This window comes from Poecilia reticulata, chromosome 8, assembly GCF_904066995.2.
Source record: "Poecilia reticulata chromosome 8, P_reticulata-male-v2, whole genome shotgun sequence".
NCBI lineage: Eukaryota > Metazoa > Chordata > Actinopteri > Cyprinodontiformes > Poeciliidae > Poecilia > Poecilia reticulata.
The window spans coordinates 3,294,912-3,316,319 of record NC_088837.1 but is presented as its reverse complement, the minus strand read 5'-3'; the positions used below and the strand labels follow the sequence as shown (position 1 = coordinate 3,316,319).

The window sequence follows — 21,408 nt, the reverse complement described above, 5'->3', positions numbered from 1 at the left end:
AGAGAGAAGGAATTCCAAGAAAAAAGGAGTGTCAAGAGGTTAAGGGCCCATGTGGAGAGGGATGGGTTACATTTCAAGACACGCCTCTCCTTTCCCACACTATTTAGCTACCACAGCCCTCCTCCCCTTCAGAATTCTTGCCTGTCTTTTTTCCACACTGTGTGTAATGGTAGAGCGGAGGATGAACTCCCTTGTAAAATGGGCGCTCATACTTTTTGGACTATTCTCAGTCATTCTCAACATCGTCCTCATAGGCATCCACTCGGGTAGGAAGCCCAAATGTTCGGGTCAGCATGTCCACCAGCTGAAAGGTAAACACGACGACCGCAGTCTGGTGTTTGCTGATCTCACTCAAGAGGAGTACTTGCAAGTCCAGCAGTACATGCTTAAACAGAGGGAGCTGAATATCTCCACCAGACAGACCACCATGCCGTCGGAAAACTTTTTATTTCTAATTGATCTCTCACTACCAAAGAAATCGGAGGCTATGGCGTACTTAGACGGGAAAGGCAAAAAGCCAGTGAGAGAAGCAACAGTGGTGGTTTTCTATGGCAAGAAGGGCCAAATCAAGGAGTATGTGGTGGGGCCTCTCCCCAATCCGGCATACCACAGAGATGTAACGCTGGAAAGATACAAGATGGGATTACCTATCACCAAGCGTCTGGTTACTATTGGGGAGTACGCTTTAATGTTTCAATTTTTTGACACTGAGGTCTTCTCTAAGTTAAAGAAACTCCTGAAAGAGAGTTTTGGTGTGGATGGGGAAAAACGCTTGAATGCCTTTGAACAAATGCCCCGTGGGGTTCAGTCAGGGGACAGAAAGACTTGGGTTTCCTTCTTCAGAGACATGAGCGGCATGTACATTCACCCGGTGGGCTTCGAGGTGCTGCTGAACCATGAGAGTACAAACGCATCTCAGTGGAAAGTGGAGAAGCTGCTTTACAACGGGGAATATTTTAACACGGTGGAAGAGCTTAAGATGAAATATGATAATGGGAAAGTGAACAAAACTGTGTACAAGGAATCTCCTGACTATGGTTCTCTCAAGCCTAGAAAAAAGCCGCTGCAGATCCCACCCCAGCAGTTTTATGCAGAGGGAAAGCGCTACGGTATTCAGGACAACCACGTCTTGTACCTGGACTGGAGCTTCGCTTTCGGACTTAGTTCTCTCACAGGTATGAGAGTGTTTGATGTGAGGTTTAATGGTGAAAGAATCGCCTATGAAATAAGCGTGCAGGAGGCGATGTCGGTGTATGGTTCAGTGACACCAGGGATGATTCTTACAAAGTTTTTGGATTCAAGTATCGGGATTGGGCGCTTCGCACATGAACTAGTTCGTGGTGTCGATTGTCCTTATAACGCTGACTATGTCGACACATACCGGTACATCGATGTCCCGGTTCCAGTCAGGTTCAGGAATTCCATATGCATCTTTGAGCACAACATGGGTCAACCCCTGAGAAGACACTTCGCAGATTTTTTCCACAACAGTTATGGTGGGATGGTGAACAGCGCGTTAGTCTTCAGAACAATAACAGCTATAGGAAACTATGACTACATGTGGGATTTCATCTTTTATCAAAGTGGATCAGTAGAAGCCAAAGTGCACGCGACTGGCTACATCTCATCTTCCTACCTGGTCAATGGTAATCTGAAGTATGGACACCAAGTGGCAGAAAATGTCCTCGGGAACATCCACACACACTTCATCAACTTCAAGGTGGACCTAGATGTGGCAGGTAAGCATCATATTATTTAATGTCTTACTGACCTTTGAAAATTAGTGCTCTGTTAGCTATTCTCTGTACATGTGCAACATATGGAAATATGAATAAACAGTTTTTTTATTAGGTAGAAAAAAATTATTCTCCATACAATTTTGTTAAAATTCTAATTAATTCAATTGAAAAAATTTTTTACTTTTTGATTTATCCTAGAGGTAAATAAGTAAAACCACGCTAATTTAAAACAAACATTTACCATGGTAATTGTTTGTAAAAAAAAAAAAAAGAAAAAAAAGAAAAAAGTATGACCTAAAAGTTTTGTCAATGAAAAAGCGAATTCTGTCTAGATTCCATTGATCAGTGAATTACAGAGTGATTAGGTTAATAGATTTCCCCCTTATATACAACACTCCTTTTATTTATTTTATTTAAATCAGTCAGGTTTATTTATTTTGACTAACATTAATCAAGTCAAATTGATCAGCATTATACCCTCCAGCATAACACAGCGGGTATATTTTTGATGAGAGAATGGCATTATGACATGATATAAAGCTCAAAAGAATTTTGAGCTTTATACAGCCCTCCCTGCCATCCTCTCTTCCCCCCTCTTTCATGCTCTTCATTGTCGGTCATTTTAGGTTTGGAGTTTTGTCATACTCTTTCCATTTTTGGAGGCAGTGCTTCATGAGAAGTTCAAAGCTTCTGGTCTATACTGCACAATATATCACACATTCATTATTGCTATATCATTGTACACAACATCTATATGCAATGAACTTCTAGCCCTGCGGTAGATATCTTGGGTTTTGTTTAATAACGTAGCCCAGCTTTGAATTTAAGAGACAAAAAGTGTCAAAAGCGAGTGCTCACTTTAAACTAAATAAAGAAGATAACACAGCTCAGAGCATGTTCTGTGAAGCTGAATTGATGATCCACTATACCACATTCTCAATGCTGGAACATCTCAGCAGGAAATGTTTGAGTTGAATGTGCAGCACTTCTTCCAGTATGAAGAATGCATGTTATTTTCTTTTTTGCTCACCAGGGTGAATTACCTACTCCTCTATTTAGACTTGAATAAGTACATCAGCATATTATCAATATCAAGGTTTCCCCTAGTTTATTATAAGTTTTTAAAAAATGTTTGCATTTTTTAAGATTTTATAGTTGGTGTTCAGAAATAAATCTTCCAATCACACATTAAATATCAAGTGATATTTTTAAATTTCCTGTCAACATTAAATATTTTTTAACTCAAAAACACAGAGGGCTGCTGGATGAATAGCACCCCAGCCACCAGGCTTAGCACGTTTTCTGGGGGAAATCTTAAATATGCTAATGTACTCAAGATATTATCTTTATCTCCTGCATTCTCATTTAGTTTTATCTGTTCTGTATGTATTGTAGGCTTATTAAAAACATACCACAGAAGCAAGACACTGACATGATTGTCAACCATGTATTTTGGGTCAGGTTGGACTCTACCTATATATCTAAATTCTAGTAAACATTCATGACAGATCAAGCTTTTCTGCAATGTATGAGCTAAAGTTTATTCTAATCTGAGCATAATTACGTAGCATTTTCTGGTGACTCATGCACACTTATATGTCACTGTCATTTCTTGTTTATTTTGTATTAATCACCAGCGTGGTTATTTCATTTTACATAAATGTTTATATACATATTTATATTAAATACAAAGTCTGATTAGTGAGCCATAATCCCCCAGCTAAATTCTGCTGAAGGCAGCTTACTGTTAGGTAAGGTAAAGGAAAAGGTAAAGGTGCAGATCAGGCCCGTTGTGCAGTGGGCTTGAAGGATTGGTATCTCGAAGTCATATTGGACATCCAGGGGTGTTTGAGGATCTAGAGAGGCCAGGATTTTGAGGGTAAAGAGCTTGTTGCTGAAAAGCAGGCAGGTAGATTAGAACCTCAGAGTTGCAGATGTACTCGAAGAGTTTCCATTCCACAAACGGATTGACAGGTAAGTGGGACCTGGAGACAAAGAATACAACAAGCTCCCAGGCATGTACAAAATAAAAAGGTGTGTCAGATGAAGCCCCGCTTCGATGATTGTGTCGTCTTGCTGAAAGCCACGTGACATATAGCAAACGATGCCTCGCATCACATTGGACATGTCACTGCTTCATTGTACGTGTCAATCCCCATTTCATCAGCAGTGTCTGAAAGGAAGCCAGTAAGAAACAGGAAAACCTCTCCCATCCTTCCCAGTGATTTCTGTGCTGTTATTTCCTGCTTTAGGTTAGAATGCTTTCAAAAAGGCATCTGTAAAAAGAAATGAGAAGCTGTGTATTTTTTCATGTTAAAATGGAAATATCGACACTGCTGTTCTTTCTTAAGTAGAACAGTGATGCACAGTATGTAAACCATTTCATTATTTCTACATTTGCTGTGGACAGGACAAAACTTTGCAGCGTGTCTCTACAATCGGCAAAAAAGGAATTGAACCTGTGGTTATTTTTCTCAGTAAATAGAAATCTTTCAGATAGACAAGACATTTACATATCTGATTAACTCATTTATACTGAGATGAGACCAAAGCTGAGTAGAAATGAGCTGTGGTCATTTATACTCTTCCACATCAAGTTTAGTGGAAGAATTGCTGTGCATATCACCACAGAAACACCATGCCACATGGAAAATCTGCAGCAGTAAACATAATGGTGTGAACTGTCTTAAAGCGTACAGTATGGCCAGCCCTCAGATAACTGAAGGAAAAATTACTGGATAAATGTAATGTAATTTTTCTCATAATATTTTAAATATTTCTGTTATGGCATAACTTCTTTTCCTTTATCCTTCCAATATTCTATCTAAAATGTCCTTTGTGGACTCATTTTTTTTATTTATTTCTTTGTATGTGTGGATTATTTGGGACATATTTGGAATGTCTTTACTAAAACAAAACCCTGACATCTTCAGTACATATTTGACCCATTGCATGAAACAATTCTAAAAAGTAAAAATAGTAAATGCAGAAGCATATTTGTTGGGTTTTGTTGTAATATCTACTTTTCATTTTCAGGAGTGGAGAATGTATTTCAGGCTAAAGACATGGAGTTTACCAATGTGTCTTTGCCTTGGATGCCTGATCGATATGCAATGGTGCCTCGGCTGGTGGAAAAGCAGCTCCGAACTGAACAGGTCGGTCCTAATTTTCCTCTGCTATTCTTCTGTTTTTATTTTATTTAAAATAACGTCTGCTTTTTGATGCATAGCAATCCTGTGGCAGCTTATAGGGTGCCACAGTATTGAATCCATTATATCTTTGTAATACTGCATTATGCAATAATGAAGTATTTTGTAATTCTTTCTCCCACATTATGAAATAACATTATTATAAAACGTGGAGATAATTACAAAATGTGAATCTTGTTGTTTTTAGGAATGATAATTAGGCCTGTCACTGTAGGAAATAAATAAATTATTCACATGATAAATTAGAACAAACTCAATAATTTGTATTCGCATGATTTATTGTTTTTCTCTTTTCTTTCTTTCTGCCAAAACCTGGATGACAAAAGTCTTCAGTCTGGTGCTTTGGTCTCAACTAAACATTTTTTTAAGGACAGTTTTGTTTACAGAGACTATTGAAGACTGATCCGAGGAACTTAGCTGGAGAAGCAGACTAGGCAGAGAATGCAGGAACAAATGAAAACAAAAAATGAAACATGACAATTAAAGGATACCAGAACACAAATGAAAGCTAAAGAAAACCAAAACATGGATACTAGAACATAACAGGACCGAGGTATAGGGATGATAATCATGGTTAGAACAGAACCCAGATGAGGAAGATTAGGATAACAATGAATAGACAAGATCAGCCATGAGAACAAGATAAGAGACTAACTGAAATAAAAATGTAACTTAAATAAAACACAGAGAAACAAGACACGACACCAGCTATACATAGCTGTCAAATTTCCAGTTTTTCCGGAAAACTACTGTATTTTGCCTCCCTCTCCCAATGCCCCCCCGATGCTCCCCACTCTGACAATAGAATCTAACAGGACTGAGGTATTGGACTTGAGAATATTTCCCGTATTCTCAAGTCCAAAACTTGACAGGTATGCCTATGAACCCAAACTTACAGATAAATAAGCAAAGAATTTGAATAACATAAAACCCCATGACAAAAACACCAAACACCCAGACATCATGAGAATTTCAACCAGAAGAACAAATAGTCTAGCTAGCAAAGTAGCAAGAATTGCTGCAGGTATTGAACCATCTGTCAAAAGTAAATGTGGAGATCCTGTTTCCACCTCCCCACTGATCACAGATCAATCTAAAAAGCAGAGCAACTTTAAAGAAAATGTGGCCATATTAGTCTGAGGACTAATATGGCCACATTTTCTTTAATTGAAAATGTGGCCAAACTTCTCACTCGTTTGGCTTCTGAAAACATAACATAACACATATTATGGACATGAAGGAGTCTTCACGAATATTTATGACTTTTGTCATGAATATGGCAACATTTATGTTGCCATATTTAAATATGAGAGGCTGGAGGGGGACGGGGATATTATGTTCTGGGTTGTTTCGAGGTTTGTTTATTATTCTGTGTTCACTTGTTTCTTTCTTTGACTAGATCAGTCTTGTTTCTGTTTTTTTAGTTGAGATTTTCCTAATGATTCAATTTTATGTCCTTGTTGCTCTAGTTCAATTGTTTCTTTTGTCTAGTTATTCTTTAGTGTTAAATTCATTTCATAGTCCCTTGTCCCTCTCTCTTTCCCCCTGTGCCACTTTTTTTTACGTTTTTGTAAGTTTATGTCGATAATGTTTTTTATTAAACATTCTTCCTTTACTCAATGTCTTTGCCTTTCTGCTTTTGGGTCCACAATCAAATCGCATATCATGGCAAGAACAGCTTCAGTGGAAAACACTGACAGTGGGCAGATTTTAGAATTTCTTGGTAGGCAAAGGCTAATGTGCACTTCATGACTGTCACATATGCAAACTAAATGAATTGAATGAAGAACTGAATCTCCGTAGGATGCCGAACTCATCATTTTGCTTCTCACTCGTAAATCTCAATTTGCTTGTAAATCTGCACATTCCATTTGTCACATCTTGGATTTTGACTGTCAGACTTCTGGAACTCTTCCACAGGAGGCCGCCCTGCGTTATGACACCAAGATACCTCGCTATCTTCACATTGCTAGCAGGAAAACCAATCGTTGGGGTCATCAGCGTTCCTACAAACTGCAGGTGTTTAGTTTTGCAGGAGACCACCTACCAGAGAGCCAGATTGAAGAGAGATCAATGTCCTGGGCCAGGTAGGAATGAACAAATTAAATACATACATAAATAAAGGAAAATCTTTGCTATGGTGCAGTTACTACATTATTAATGTGGTACCTGCTTCTCACTTATTGACTGATTGAGAATTTATTATTAATAATTAATAATTTAATTACTAACCTTTATTAAATATAGCCATTATAATTAATACTTCATCAGCCAAACATTGATGGTTCCTCAAACTTTTTTTTCACAATTTGCAATCTGATTACAGTCCAGCAGCACAAAATTTGAATAAAAAATAAATAATTGCAAGTATCCTTGAAATTATTTTTGCAATCTCTTGACCAGGAATGTACATATATGTTATGATCCTTGGTTGTGTGAGTTTTGTGTGCTATTTTTGTTTTTGTTTTCACCACATTCTATCATTTTTAAGATTTCGAACCCACATGCAGAACACAAATCAGGAAAAATATAATCAGTTTTAAGAGGTTTATTACAAGCAGGTAAGTCAACTACAGGGTCTCAGATAACCAATAGTGGAAAAAGAACGCTGGAACGTCAGGGCACTTTGGAAACAGAACTGGTGGTGAGTTTGAGGACATGGTAAATTACAGTTATCAACTTGAAAGTAGTTCTGCTTACTCTTGGAATAAACTGAGCTGTTTGGGAGTTGGGTGCTGATGGTCTGGGTCTTTTGGGTCTTGTTGGAATTCTCACCGGACACAGAGCCCAGGTTGGTGGTAGTTCAGAGAGAGGACTGGAGGTGGGAGCCGTCCGTGCGGTGAAGGGCGGACAGGTAAGTCGGACTTGAAGGCGTCACAAGGAGCGAGCGGACTGCCAGCCGGAGCACACAGGTACTGAAGGAGTTTTTCAACGGAGGAAGGTGAGTATGAGCTTGGGCACCAATGGGTACTGATCCACGGCGTCACTAGGAAACGCGGAGTCACAGCCAGGCTTTGAATCACAGGATAATCTGAAAAGGATCCAAACAAGTAAACGTTACTTCTAGTCTTCAAGGGAAAGCACACAAAATACGCAAGAGGGCTCAGAGCTACCATCACCAACCCTAACACTCAGGAGTTGGTGTGCTGGCAGTCGACATCTCTTAAAGCCCCGCTGACGAGCTGATTGATCGTTAGCGGGGTGAATGGTGAGGTCAGAGCTCATTTCTATGGCTCCATCTGGTGGTCGATGGAAGGAACTACGGAACAGGAGGAAAAAACAAAAACCCAAAAGGACCCGGATACTAAAACATTCTGGTTGTTAATTTACGTCAAATTGCCATTTGTTATTCCGATCCTGTGTTTGTTATTGCTAGAAAGGTTTTACCAGTTCAGTTGTATACATTCTTGTTTTCTGTTCTTTAAGCTAACTGGATTTAGTTCTGTGTCCAGCAGTAATTATTTAAAGCTCACATTCTAAAAAATTCTCATGTACTTTTTTTAGCAGCACAGTCAACTTCCGTCATTGGTTCCTCTGATCACCATACTGAACTTCACAAGATTAATTTATTTCCATTGTTGCATTCATAATCATGGCTGACTCTTCTCTCCAGATAGCACAGAATGATTGAAACAACATTGAATCAATGTCAGCCAGAAACATTGAATCAACGTTGAATGCTGACATTGAAACGACATCGAAAGTGGTCGGTGACTTGTATGTTGGAATCAACGTTAGGATTTCAACCATAACTGACATATCAATGTTGATTCAACCATCATTTGTATGTCAATCTAAGTACATATTTGTGTTTATTCTACATTGAATCAGTCAGGAATAAATGTTGATTCAACCTTCATCTGAATGTGGATCGACATGCAGATTTGGGTTGATTTCATATTGGATGAAAGCTAAGGATTTATGTACATTTTTAGGTCTGATAGGTCTACATAACATACCACTAAAAGTTTCTCCACTGGTGTTAAACACTATATTATTGGCAGATCATGGGTAAACTGTGTACAAAAGTTTAAAAATGACAACATATGTTTGATATAACATTTTATTTAAGAAAAGAGGGACAAATCTTTAAACATATTTGACTCATTTTTGACTGTCAGAACAACAGTCTATTGTCCACAGAAGAACAGAGTCCATGAGGTTAAGCTTTGTACTATATGAACCAGGGAAATGGCACAAGTTGTGGTAACCCCAGTTTGACTCTGGTTGGCGTCACTTTGATTCCTTGTGATGTCTTCCTCTCATTCTGGCGTGTAATGAAGCCGCTTCTTGCTGCTTACTGCAGTCCTCAAGAGTCAGCTTTCGGTCAAACCGCAGAGCAACGGCTGAAAAACACACACAAAAAAGTGAGGAAGGTGCCAGTTAGAAAGATGATAAACATTTGAAAAATTCTGAAAGACATTGAAAGGTTAAACAGTGTACTGGTTACAGGTCTGAGAAATACAAACCATATAGTTCCCCATGTACACTCACTGTTAAGTTAATTTTTATCCTAATTTTTCATTAATATTTATCTTAATGTTTACCTATACAACTACATTTACCCATGAAGCTGCAGTCTAGTGTAGGATTTATGATTCTTCTGTCATGTTAAAATGAGGGAATATTTAAAATAAAGGCTATTTATCACAAAACCTAAAGATAAAACTCAGGGAGGATCAGGGTTTATTTAACACACCAGAGACAGATAAATAGAGCAAAATGTGATTTATACTGTAGTTGGAAAAATTATTTATAATTTATACAGAATAAGCTTCCATCAAATAGCTGGTTTAATCTTCAATCAACCACAAATATTTCCAAATAAGTTTATTAAATTCATTACAAAATGTCCACGTGCTGATAAAGATCCCATACCAGTAGTAGTCCAGTTCAGTTTAACCAGTTACCAATCCATGAAACAACAGACTGAATCAGTCATTAGCAGGTTTAGTTCTGTGTTTCACCTGCCTTACATGTTTTAAGTGTTTCCTTTCTGCCTCCCCTGGATGGAATCTGTGGATGATTAACAACTTTCTGCACTTCTTGATGGCTGCAGACGGTCATGCAATCATCTAACTCAGTTGTTCTGGAACAGAGGCACATCTAAGCACGTCCCTAAGCACATCATAATAAAAAATGAAAAACAAGTGATTACTATCACAACAATTTAAAGCCCACCTGGAGCAGCCAGCCTTACACTTCCTTGTCCACCACATGCTCTTCCAGACCAAACAATAGGCCCTGCCCTATTTTAAAAACTCAAATCTCACAAAATCTTGCAGGATTTCATACTTAGGCCTAGGAGGAAAATAATACAAAATGAGACATGACCTCAATTATTAAAAATATATGTTTTTCCCACAAATAACCAGGATTACTATGGGCACAAAACAATGCACTGACAATGCATTTAATATCAAAGTAATATTGAAAAACTTACCATAAAACTGCTCAGAGGAGAATTCAATTCAGAAGCTGGTTACAAACAAACCAGCAGCAAAATGGCTGTTTGGTTAGGACAAAACACTAGTGTAAAAAGTGAGAGTCGGACTGTACAACTCCTAGTAGAGACTTGTAGATGTTTTTGTGTCAACACATTATGCACAGTCAGTAATAATATTTATAGACAAGTAAGAAAATTTAAATAAAAGAATCACAACCCAATGTTCTCAACATGTAGTGCGTAATTTGAAACATAATTAACCCCCACTTAGTAATAAAATGTTCTGACCCAGAGCTCAAGGATGGGGGGAGGGAAGAAGAGAGGGGGTAAAGAGGGGAAGGCTGGGAGGAGATTGAGGGGTAGATGGGCCCAGGTGAGCGGTGGGTGGTGGGGGGGAAGGGGTGTATGTAGAGGGGTGTGAAAAACATCTTACATTGATTGAACATTTAGATCACGAGTTCTTCCCCAAACCTTGTCCTCAAGGCAAACTGACCTGCGTGTTTTCATTTCAGCAAAACCCCATTAATCAGACATCAATTAAAATCATGTGTGCCAAATTAGGGAAATGCCTAAAACTTGCAGGGCTTGGAGGACCAGTGCTGAAACACACTGGATTCACTTTGACTTTACTTGAAATAATTAAGTGCGATACCACATTTGTATCCCTCGTCTGACACAATGACTCAAGCTAACCAGGGACAGATTCCCTGGTAAGCCACTGTGGCTCTGTGGGTAGAGCAGTTATCTTGCCATCGGAAGGTGAATGGTTCAGTTCCAGCTTCCTCCTGCCACATGTCAATGTGACCCCTGGGTACTTAACCCCAACTGATCTGTACATTAAATGAATGTGTGAATGTGACTCTAGTGTAAAGTGCTTTCAGTGGTAAAAGTGCTATGTAAGTTTATTTACCATTTTTGAAGTAAACTAAATGATTTGAGTAAGACTGACTTAAATCTGTTATCTTAAACATACTTAATACATTTGTTAAAAATAAATTAACAAATTGAGTTGGATGATTAGAATATATTGAATTGGTTAAACTTAATAAATTAAGTTGGATAAATTTTATAAATTCAGTTGGATAAACTTAATTGAATTGCATGTTACCTACAGAAGCAATTCATTTAAGTTGGTTCAACTATTTTCTTTTTAGAGTGTGTTTTATAGTTGATCCACCATCAGTTGATGACCTAAACCATACATGCAACCTTTGTTATAATAATTCAACATTGAATTAACATCTTTTGCCAACAAGCCAACAGCGAAGCAGCTGTGTGTTTGGGCCATCCCACTCATGTAAATGTGGGGATGGACCGCTCCACTCCTTGTAGTAAGTTGGAGATGTTTTTGTATCAATATATCCCATGCAAACAGTCAGTGAGATTTGTTATGAACAAGTAAGAAAATGTACAGAAAGGAATCAGCACCGACTATCCTCTTCAGTGCTTAATTTAAAACATAACCCCCACTCAGTAATAATATGCTCTGACCCAGAGCTTAAATGAAGATGAGGGGAGGGGATGCGGCAAAACAGTTAACATTGATTCAACATTGATGAGATGTTGATCAGACAAACGGATTTCAGTCATTAGAGGTCATTACTTGGCTAGAGGTGGATGGTTGTTTGATGGTTGATCCACCGTTATTTGTCGACTTCAACCAAAAATCAACCATTAATCAGACTTCGGCATTTCAGTCATCACATTTCAACCACCAAACAACGTTGATTCAATGACACAGTTTCAAAGGTTTGATTGGATGGTTGTTTGATGGTTGATCCACCGTCATTTGTCGACTTCAACCAAAAATCAAGGATTCTAACTATTTTTCATCGTTGATTTAACATCATGTGCTATCTGGGTCATTTAAAGACCGGCTCAAGTTCCTGGGCAAAGAAGGAAAGCTGAGGTTCTCCTTTTTTTCCACATGCCTTTTCTTTTCTTATTTACTTACCCATTTATTCATTAATATTTCATTGTATATTTTTGTTTATTTAATGTATGTAATAGAATTTTTGGCATGGACTTTAGTTTGTTTTAACTTCATTTATTGGGTTTCTCACAAGAAAATTAGTATTAACTGAAGTAATCCTATCCTCCATGGAGGCGTTGTCTCAGCAGTCGCGGTTTGTTGGGGTCAGTCCAGTCTCTGGGAAAGAGTCATTGTCAGTCAGATAGCTTAAGTTTGTCAAAAACCAGATCAATGTTCTCGGCGCAGTGCCCTTAGTCTGTTCACAATGGCATTATATGATTCCAATATGATTCCAAATATCTAATCTAAAGTCAGTCAACCAGGCCTTTACACAATATAATTCACAACAACACTGAAACTTAAACATAATATTGCTGATGCCAAGGGCACTATTGGTATACTAATTTAAATTCTTATTCCTGTGGTTATTCATGATTATGCATTAAAGTTATCATTTTGTTTTTGCAAAATGTGTTTTATTTCATTCACACGATAGATTCATACAATTATGATAGCTTTTGTCACTAGTTATTTTTATAGACCATTTCCTTATTTATCTTAAGATGGATGTCCACAGAACCTTCACTTGCGTCCTACTGCCATCTTTATATGCACACAGTTATCTTTTAAACTCACTTTCCAAGTTGCTCCCAGAACAATTGGGGGCAACTTGCTCCCAGATACCCAGCTGGGTATCGAGCACAAAAAATCTCAAAAGAAATGAATCAATGAGAAATTAGGGTTAAATAGGAGCATCATGGGAACAGTGGAGTTCAGTTTACATACTGCCATTTAACAGCCTCAGACCATATTCAGATAAATAACCCAGTATGGTTATCTAGTCACTTGTGATACGCCTTCATCTTTTTTTTTTTTTTTTTTTTATAATTTCGTATTTTGCTTTCTATAATGTAGTATCTTTTACTCACTTCTCTCTTGATGTCCTTAGATGCCTGTCACTCTTTTGTCAGTCAGTGAGCTTAAGGACTATCAAGGTTTGCCCAGCTGGCCAATTGTTAGAGTCCTGGACTTTTTCTGAGTTCTAGTCTTGACTGTGCACAGTTTTCAGCTTCTGTCATCACCTGTTTTCCAGTTTCCAGTTGATTCACACAGCCTCCTCCACGCTCTAATAACTTCACTTTGGTTAAATTTGATATTATCCACAACAGATATATGTAGTGTAGGTCAATACCACCGACCTAACTTCATGTGGCCTAGCGATGAACTTAAAAACAGTTTGGAGAGAGCTTTATGCAATGTTTCTGTGTCTGAGCAGCTGTGTGTAAAGCTTTAACATCAACAACTGCAGTGGAATCCTTTGGATGCAGCTGGGGGAAGATAGATGCATCACATAGTTGTTGATGCTAGAGAAAAATAAACATGTTCACTGGAGTAACAAATCATGGCTTTCAACCTAAAAACTGAAAGCCATGACCACAAGGGACCTTGTGGTCACTTATCGCTATACCTTGGGTTTGGCAGTTGCCCTGAACATAAGAAGTTCTTTACAGGAACCAAAGGAACTAACTTTAAAGTCAACCAAGATTTTCCGTGGACATTGTGGCTTTGCACTGTGACTGGATATGTAGCTGGTTCATCAACAGGTTACATGCAGCAGTAAATTATATTGCAGGTCCTTCCTCCCACCAGCTGTCAGATCTATAACCAGCACTGTTTCTAAATAACAACCATAAAAATAACAGAACTTAGCTGGGTAACATTCATTTGTTTTCCCAAGTTAATTATCAGCACACAAAATTCATGTGTAAAGCAAGGTTTGCACTCATGCGAAGTGTTTGAGCTTACTGCTTTGCTGCTTACGTAGTTTAAGTAGAGGGAAGGAACTGACATATCAATCAGATGAAGTCTTTTGGAAAATCCCTCTACATACCAGCACAGGTTGCTGAAGTGGTGGTCCACAAGTGCTACAGAAACAGATTCTCTCCACTGATGTGAGTACATATGGAGGACCAAAATCGACATAAGAAATAAAAGAATAAGTATATAAATAAAAGAACATATATCCGACATATATAAATAAAAGAATAAATATATATCCGACATAATAAGAAATAAAAGAATAAATATATATTTTGATAAGAATTAAAAGAATAAATATATATTTTGATAAGAAATAAAAGCATAAATATATATTTAATTTTTCCTTTTCCTTACACATGAGTTTCCGTCAAGAAAATATAAAAAAAATAGATATTTTGCTTTGCCTTTTTCTGCATCTCCATTTTCTGCTGGCTGTATTTCTGTTTGCTGCTTTTCTGCTGCATCGTTATGTTAATGAGGAAAGATGCCTTCTATGTCTACTATTGGCCAATAGAGCTTTGGTACCAGCGTCACTGCGTCAGACGTTGTGGGGCGTTTAGGTGCAGTTGCTCGGTGCCATCTTTGCAGGCCACAGACCAAAACAAACTTTATCCTGGTGGTTTTGTTGTGTTACCGACTGCAGTGAAGTTAGTTTCGAATTGGATATTGGATTTTCCAATATCTGCCGAGCAAGCGGCGTTTAGCTCAAGATTGATCCGATTTATGAACACTAATTTCGGCGAGCCGTTCTCTAGCTCCCTCCTCAATCGCTCAGAGGTTCACTTCACTGCAGCCGGGATAAAAATTTGTTTTGGTCTGTGTACAGAGCGACTGCACCTAAATGCCCCACAACGTCTGACGCAGTGACATTGGTCCTAAAGCTCTATTGGCCAATAATAGACATAGAAGGCAGCTCTCCACATTAACATAACGATGCAGCAGAAAAACAGCAAACTGAAAAACAGTGAGCAGAAAATGGAAAAGCAAAAAAGACAAAGCAAAATATCTATTTTTCTTGACAGAAACTCATGTGTAAGGAAAAGGAAAAACTAAATATATATTTATGCTTTTATTTCTTATCAAAATATATATTTATTCTTTTATTTCTTATTATGTCGGATATATATTTATTATTTTATTTATATATATTTATTATTTTATTTATATATGTTGGAAATATATTTATTATTTTATTTATATACTTATTCTTTTTTTTCTTATTATATAAGTTTTGGTTCTCCATAGGTACATTCCCTTGAAAAATAAAAGTCAACCTGACACTTTGAAGAGGTTCTGCTGAGGGCCAATGTAAAGAATCCTATGCGTTAATATGTGCTGAACCGAACATCCTTGCAAGTCAAAATGGCATAACTGAACTTGGACTATAAAATCGCTTCAAGGGATTTTATAGACAGCAGCACTTACTCTGCTGCTGTCTACATCCTGCCTACTAGTAAGAATTTCACAGGACTGTAGTTAAAACAAACTATCCCATGGGCGCTACTTTTAGAAACTCTGGGAACCAAAGAGTTTCTAAAAGAGTTTCCATGCCAAAAATTCTATTACGTTCATTATGTCCTTTGGGATATAATGAAACTATGTAATGTTTTAGATGCAATGGAGCTTGGAGGTTTATTTTAAACCTGTTATTACAGATCTTGGTTTTAAGGTGATTTTAAACTGGACAGCCAAATCAGAGCCGTGGTTAAGTCCAGCTTTTATCATTTAAGGCGATTGGCGTCAGTGAAATCTTTTCTTTCCAGGCAGCATTTTGAAACAGTGATCCACACTTTTATTTCAACTCGATTGGATTACTGTAACGCACTTTATCTGGGAGTCAGTCAGTCGCTGCTCTCACGTCTGCAGCTGGTTCAGAATGCAGCTGCACGACTTTTGACAGGAACTCGAAAGAGGGAACATGTGACCCCTGTCCAGGGGCAGGGGTCACTAGCTGCCTGTATATTTTAGGATTCATTTTAAAATTCTTATGTTTGTTTTTAAATCACTACATAATCTTGCCCCAGCTTACGTCTCTGAGCTTTTTCACCCCTACATACCTTATCAGTCTCTCAGGTCCGCAGATCAGCTGCTCTTGGAGGTACCGAGATCCAGGAGGAAGCTCAGAGGGGACAGGGCTTCTCTGTCATTGGCCCAAAGTTATGGAACGACTTGCCTTTGCAGGTCAGAGAGGCCGCTTCACTATCCATTTTTAAAATTCGTCTTAAAACCCATTTATTTTACTTGGCTTTCAACATCTAGTTTTAAATTGTATGTTTTGTTTTTAAACTGTAAGAGTTTAAATTTTTTTATTGTTATATTGTGTTTTAATGTATAGCACTTTGTATCAGCTGTGATTGTTTTTAAAGTGCTTTATAAATAAAGTTGGTTTGGTTTGGTATGGAAGTTGTTTGGATTTGTCATTGTTTAGTGACATATATAGTTTCTCTTTTTATTAATCATGGGTCTTAGGATAATCATGGGTCTTACAGTAATAGATTATTTTAAATTTATTACATAAAAAACATTTTCTTTTTCAAATATAATTAGATTAGTAATTTAGGTTGAAGATATATGTTAGAGATATACAGTATGTCAGCGATTCTGATAGTGTTTAAGGCCAGCAGATCCCGTCAGCCCACCAATGCAAGAAATACCTTCAACAGCAAAAAATTTTTTAAAAAGCTTTACAGCCTTCAAGCTTTTTCTAAAATTCCAGAATTGCAATTCTGCATGTTGGAGGCAATTTGGAGTGGCTTAGGGATTGTACTCCCACAATTTATTTTCATGTATCAGACTTCTAGCACAAGTGAGACTTGTGTCATGTACAGAAATACTCAGTTTATTTATATTTCCTCCATCCCAGGACAAAACCTCTGCTTTCTGGTCAATCCAGGTTTGAATCAGATGATTCTCACTTCCCTTTGGTTACCCAAGACAACCAGGACCTCCACATATTGCTACTGATTTTTCTCCTCCCTCCACGTTGAAAGTTCTCCAATGTATCATAAGCTTTAAGACACAAACTCTCTAATATTCTGCACTCATCATCCTTCTTCAGACATTTCATAATAACGGAAGAACCAGGGGCACTCCCTTTTGCACATATTTCTGTTCCTTTGCAAATGAACTATTTAACTCTTAAATTCAGTTTTTACATCTGTTTCTGCATGTGGGTCTGGAAAATCCCTGAAATTATGCCTTAAAGTATGTCAGTACGCAACTCCTAGGACATAAACTCAAGGTCATTAATCAATGTCAGAAGTTGAAATCTCTTTCTAACATCACAGTCTGAGCTCTCTAAACAATCAAAGATAACAAATCTGTTTGTTACAGTATATTTTCGGTCTTTTCCAGGTATAAGGTTGCCATCACCAAGCACAAGGACTCGGAACAAACCAGCAGTAGTCTTTACAGTCAGAATGATGTTTGGACTCCAGCTGTTGACTTCAGCAAGTATATTGAAGACAATGAAAGCATTGAAGATCAAGTATGTTGTGACGTGATTTGACAAAAGAATGTAACTACTCAAAAGACCTCAAATTTGAAAAATATAACATGCCTTATTATGTGTCTTTAGGACCTTGTTGCCTGGGTGACCACAGGCTTCCTTCATATCCCTCATGCTGAAGACATACCCAACACTGTGACAGTAGGTAATGGTGGTGGAGTCATACTACGACCACATAACTACTTTGATGAAGACCCATCTATCAGCTCTACAGATTCTGTGTACTTCAGCCCTGGTGCTGAAGGCAGCTGTGAGAACAACAGGATGGCATGCTTAACACACGAGACTTGTACCCCCACCCTGGAGACCTTTACCTACCACGGCTTTGACGGAGTCATGAAGTTTGAGGACTGGAAATGATTTATGTGTTGCTGAGCAAAATCTTCAGTTATTTTAGTATGTAAGAAAAGTTTTACACTATGTGTTTAACTTAGTGTAACAAACTGAATTAATACACAGTATATTGTAGGCCTACAAATCCCTCTGTATTATGCTGTTTTATTTACGTATCATTAACACAGTTCTTTACAGGTGAAAAACTAATTTTTTTTACCTTCACTAAAGATAAAAAAAACGGTTTTACCTCTAGTGAACTCTAATGATATAGATATAAATACATACATATATAGCTCTGGAAAAAAATGAAGAGACCACTGCAAAATGATCAGTTCTCTGATTTTACTCTTTATAGGTGTATGTTTGAGTAAAATAATGTTTTTTATTCTATGAACTACTGACAAATGTCTTTGAAATTCCAAGTAAAAATTTAGTATTTATTTGCAGAAAATGACAAATGGTCAAAATAACAAAAAAGATGCAGTGCTTTCAGACCTCAAATAATGCAATGAAAACAAGCTCATATTCATTTAGAAACAACAATACAAATGTTTGAACTCAGAAAGCGTTCAGAAATCAATATTTGGTGGAAGAACCAGGAGATTTTGAATGCGGTTCAGTGCAGTGGTCTCTTATTTTTTTGAGAGCTCTCTCTCTAAAACTGTTTTTTATGCCTTTCACTTTAATTACTCATATTTTTGTAAAAATCCTTGCATGTCACCATTTTGCCATTACACAGAACTTTTGAAAAATAAAAAATTACTATTTGATTTTGATTATGCACTGGAGGATCATTAAGTCATATTTCTTGATGAATTCATGCATAAAGAAATATGCATGATGCATGCATATTTCTTGATGCATGAAGATCAATGGTGCATCATTGCACCAATTTTGCACCATTGGTCTCACAGATGGAGCAAAACTGATGAGACCTAACAATAATTCAGCTGACTGTACAGCAGAGGGTGCTGCTTGCTCTGAAGTCATTTTCCACCATAAAATTCTGCACTATAAATCCTCAGAGTATGGCAGGCCAGTCTAACATAAATTCGGTTTCGTCTGACAAGCTGTAATTAAAAACAAACCAAAAAAATAAAATAAAAGTTTCTATTACCTTTGTTTAGGTAAACCACACGGACATCCAGATCCAATTTTAAGAGTGAAAGAAATTTGCAATACACAACAACCTTACACAACAGTAAAATAAATTAAAACATGCGCAAATTTAGAACAAATTACAAAACAGTTTAAAAGCAGTGACCCTGATTGACAGTTTAAAAGCAATGACACTGATTGATATGAGTATGTTGCATGTTTTTAAGAACTGCTTGAAAAAGGTACAATGAAATAAGATCTGACATCTTAAGTTCAAACTGCGCTGATTGCTTGCTTCCTTTTTTCTGTTCGAACACATGGAACATGTAAGGGAAAAATGTTGCTGGAGCGTAAAAATTGTCTAGTTTTTTACGCTCCAGTTGTAGGAGAGAATTTAAATAAGCTGGAGCCAAGACATAAAGTAAATGCAATAAAACTGAATTTATGTTATGGCCTGCCATACCCAGTGATCTGCAGTCGGGACTGCAGTTGTTTTCTATAGAGACTTTACACAAGCCATTCAGCGCATATTAAACAACCTTCTGTGATGAATAAGTATTGCCTATTTAAAATGATGAGCTGCACAGTGTTGAAGTTAGTGTTAGATAATGGATGGTCAGATATTTAACAGGACGGTCAGCACCGCCAAAAACTTGCTGGATAAATTCATTGTTACTGTCTGTTACTGTTATCAAACACACACGCGCGCACACACACACACACTGTCATGATGGGTTTTATATTATATATATATATATATATATATATATATATATATATATATATATATATATGTATATATATTTATTTATTTATTTTTACATGCAGAAACACTCACGGAGAGAATGATAAAGATTGAAATGTTTAACAGTGACAAAAAACAAAACAATGCTACTTAGTGGGGAAGCTGCGGCCAGGATTCTAGGGAACGACGACTGAACACACACAGAGAGAGAGGTGATAAGTTCAATCTCTGTGGGGAATTGAATTCACACGACATAAAATCTCAGCTCTTACCTGTAGATCGGAGATTCAGACCTACGGAGGGTCTAGCGGTACTAGGAAGTGGGGAAACTACTGATGGTGCCGGCTGGTCGAGGGCTGGTCGAGGATGGATGGAGGTTGGAGGGCGGACAGGTAAGTTTCACGTCGGCACAGAGGTGCAGCAAGACTGACTGCCAGCTGGATACTTGCAGAGAAACGGAGAGGTGAGACTGTGGAGCTCGGGCATCCGGTGAGTAGATTCACGGCATCATGAGAAGGTTTCTTCAGAACCCAGAGAACATGAGGATGTCCCAGAGGATCTCGAAGGTGTCCTGAGGAGGATTCAAAGAAGAACGGTTAGCACAAGAAAACTCGGAAAGATCTCCAAAATCTCAGCAAAACTACGAGGGGCTAGTGTACCAAAACTGGCAAACACTGACGAGATGTTGGCAGTCTGCTGCTCATATACTCCTCTGGTGAAGATGATTATTATTCCCAAATGTGAAGAATCAGGACCTGCCGGCACGCCCTCCAGAAAAACACAGCCTAATAGCACCATCTGGTGGATGAACGGTGGTAACTGAAGAGAAAGCAAAATAACCCCACAACCTGGTACACAACACAAACACACACATACACACACACACACGCACACACACACACACTCATATAACCAAGGTCAGGTGCACCAAAAGATTCACTAGCAGAGTGAAGGAAAAAAAAACCCAGATGTTTTTATTCCGCATTGCTTTTTGCACTGTGAGGCCTTCGTTGCCAAGACCTTACTTGCAGAAGTAGTTCTTCTGATGGATGATGCTGTGCACATTGTGAACTTTGTTAAGATCCAATCTGTGAAAATGTGCAAATTTTCATCCTTGTGTGATGAAATGGGAGAAGAGCATAAAGCCTAGTTCCTCCATATGGAGGTCTGTGGTTGTTGCAGGGCAAGGTGAAGCACTGCATGTATGAGCGTTGGGACGAACTAAGGGTGGCCCATGAAAAAGTAGCCCACGTTACTATAGTATTACTGGCGGCCTTCCGTAAAGAAAGAAAGAACTTGAAATGCCAAAATTTTTACTCACTCTTTACAGAAAATGCTGGAAATGATCCACTTGTCAATGCAGTTTTGGGCACGTCTTGACATATTGTCATATATGCAATGCAACTCTGGGGCACCAATGCTCTGAATTGCATTACAAATATTGTCTTTCAACAGCTGTAAAGTTTTCGGGTTGTTTGCGTACACTTTGAAAAGTGTACAAAATTTTTTTTTTAAAGTAGCTACTTTTTCATGG

At 37.8% G+C, this 21,408-nt stretch overlaps 1 protein-coding gene and 1 long non-coding RNA gene across 2 annotated transcripts; one reads left to right on the top strand and one right to left on the bottom strand.

The window, feature by feature from the left end:
• The first annotated feature begins 112 nt into the window (after window positions 1-112).
• Window positions 113-18,801, top strand: aoc2 (amine oxidase copper containing 2). Its single transcript, XM_008415025.3, has 5 exons — window positions 113-1,739; window positions 4,776-4,894; window positions 6,869-7,035; window positions 17,542-17,674; window positions 17,765-18,801. The coding sequence occupies exons 1-5, from the start codon at window positions 167-169 to the stop codon at window positions 18,053-18,055; spliced, it is 2,283 nt and encodes a 760-aa protein (XP_008413247.1). The 5' UTR covers window positions 113-166; the 3' UTR covers window positions 18,056-18,801.
• LOC103468149 (uncharacterized) lies at window positions 7,482-20,623 on the bottom strand. The gene is made up of 3 exons (XR_534164.3): window positions 20,534-20,623; window positions 20,147-20,445; window positions 7,482-7,979 (listed from the first exon to the last, which is right to left on the bottom strand). It is a non-coding gene; the product is annotated as an uncharacterized LOC103468149 (long non-coding RNA).
• Between the last annotated feature and the right edge of the window lie 785 nt (window positions 20,624-21,408).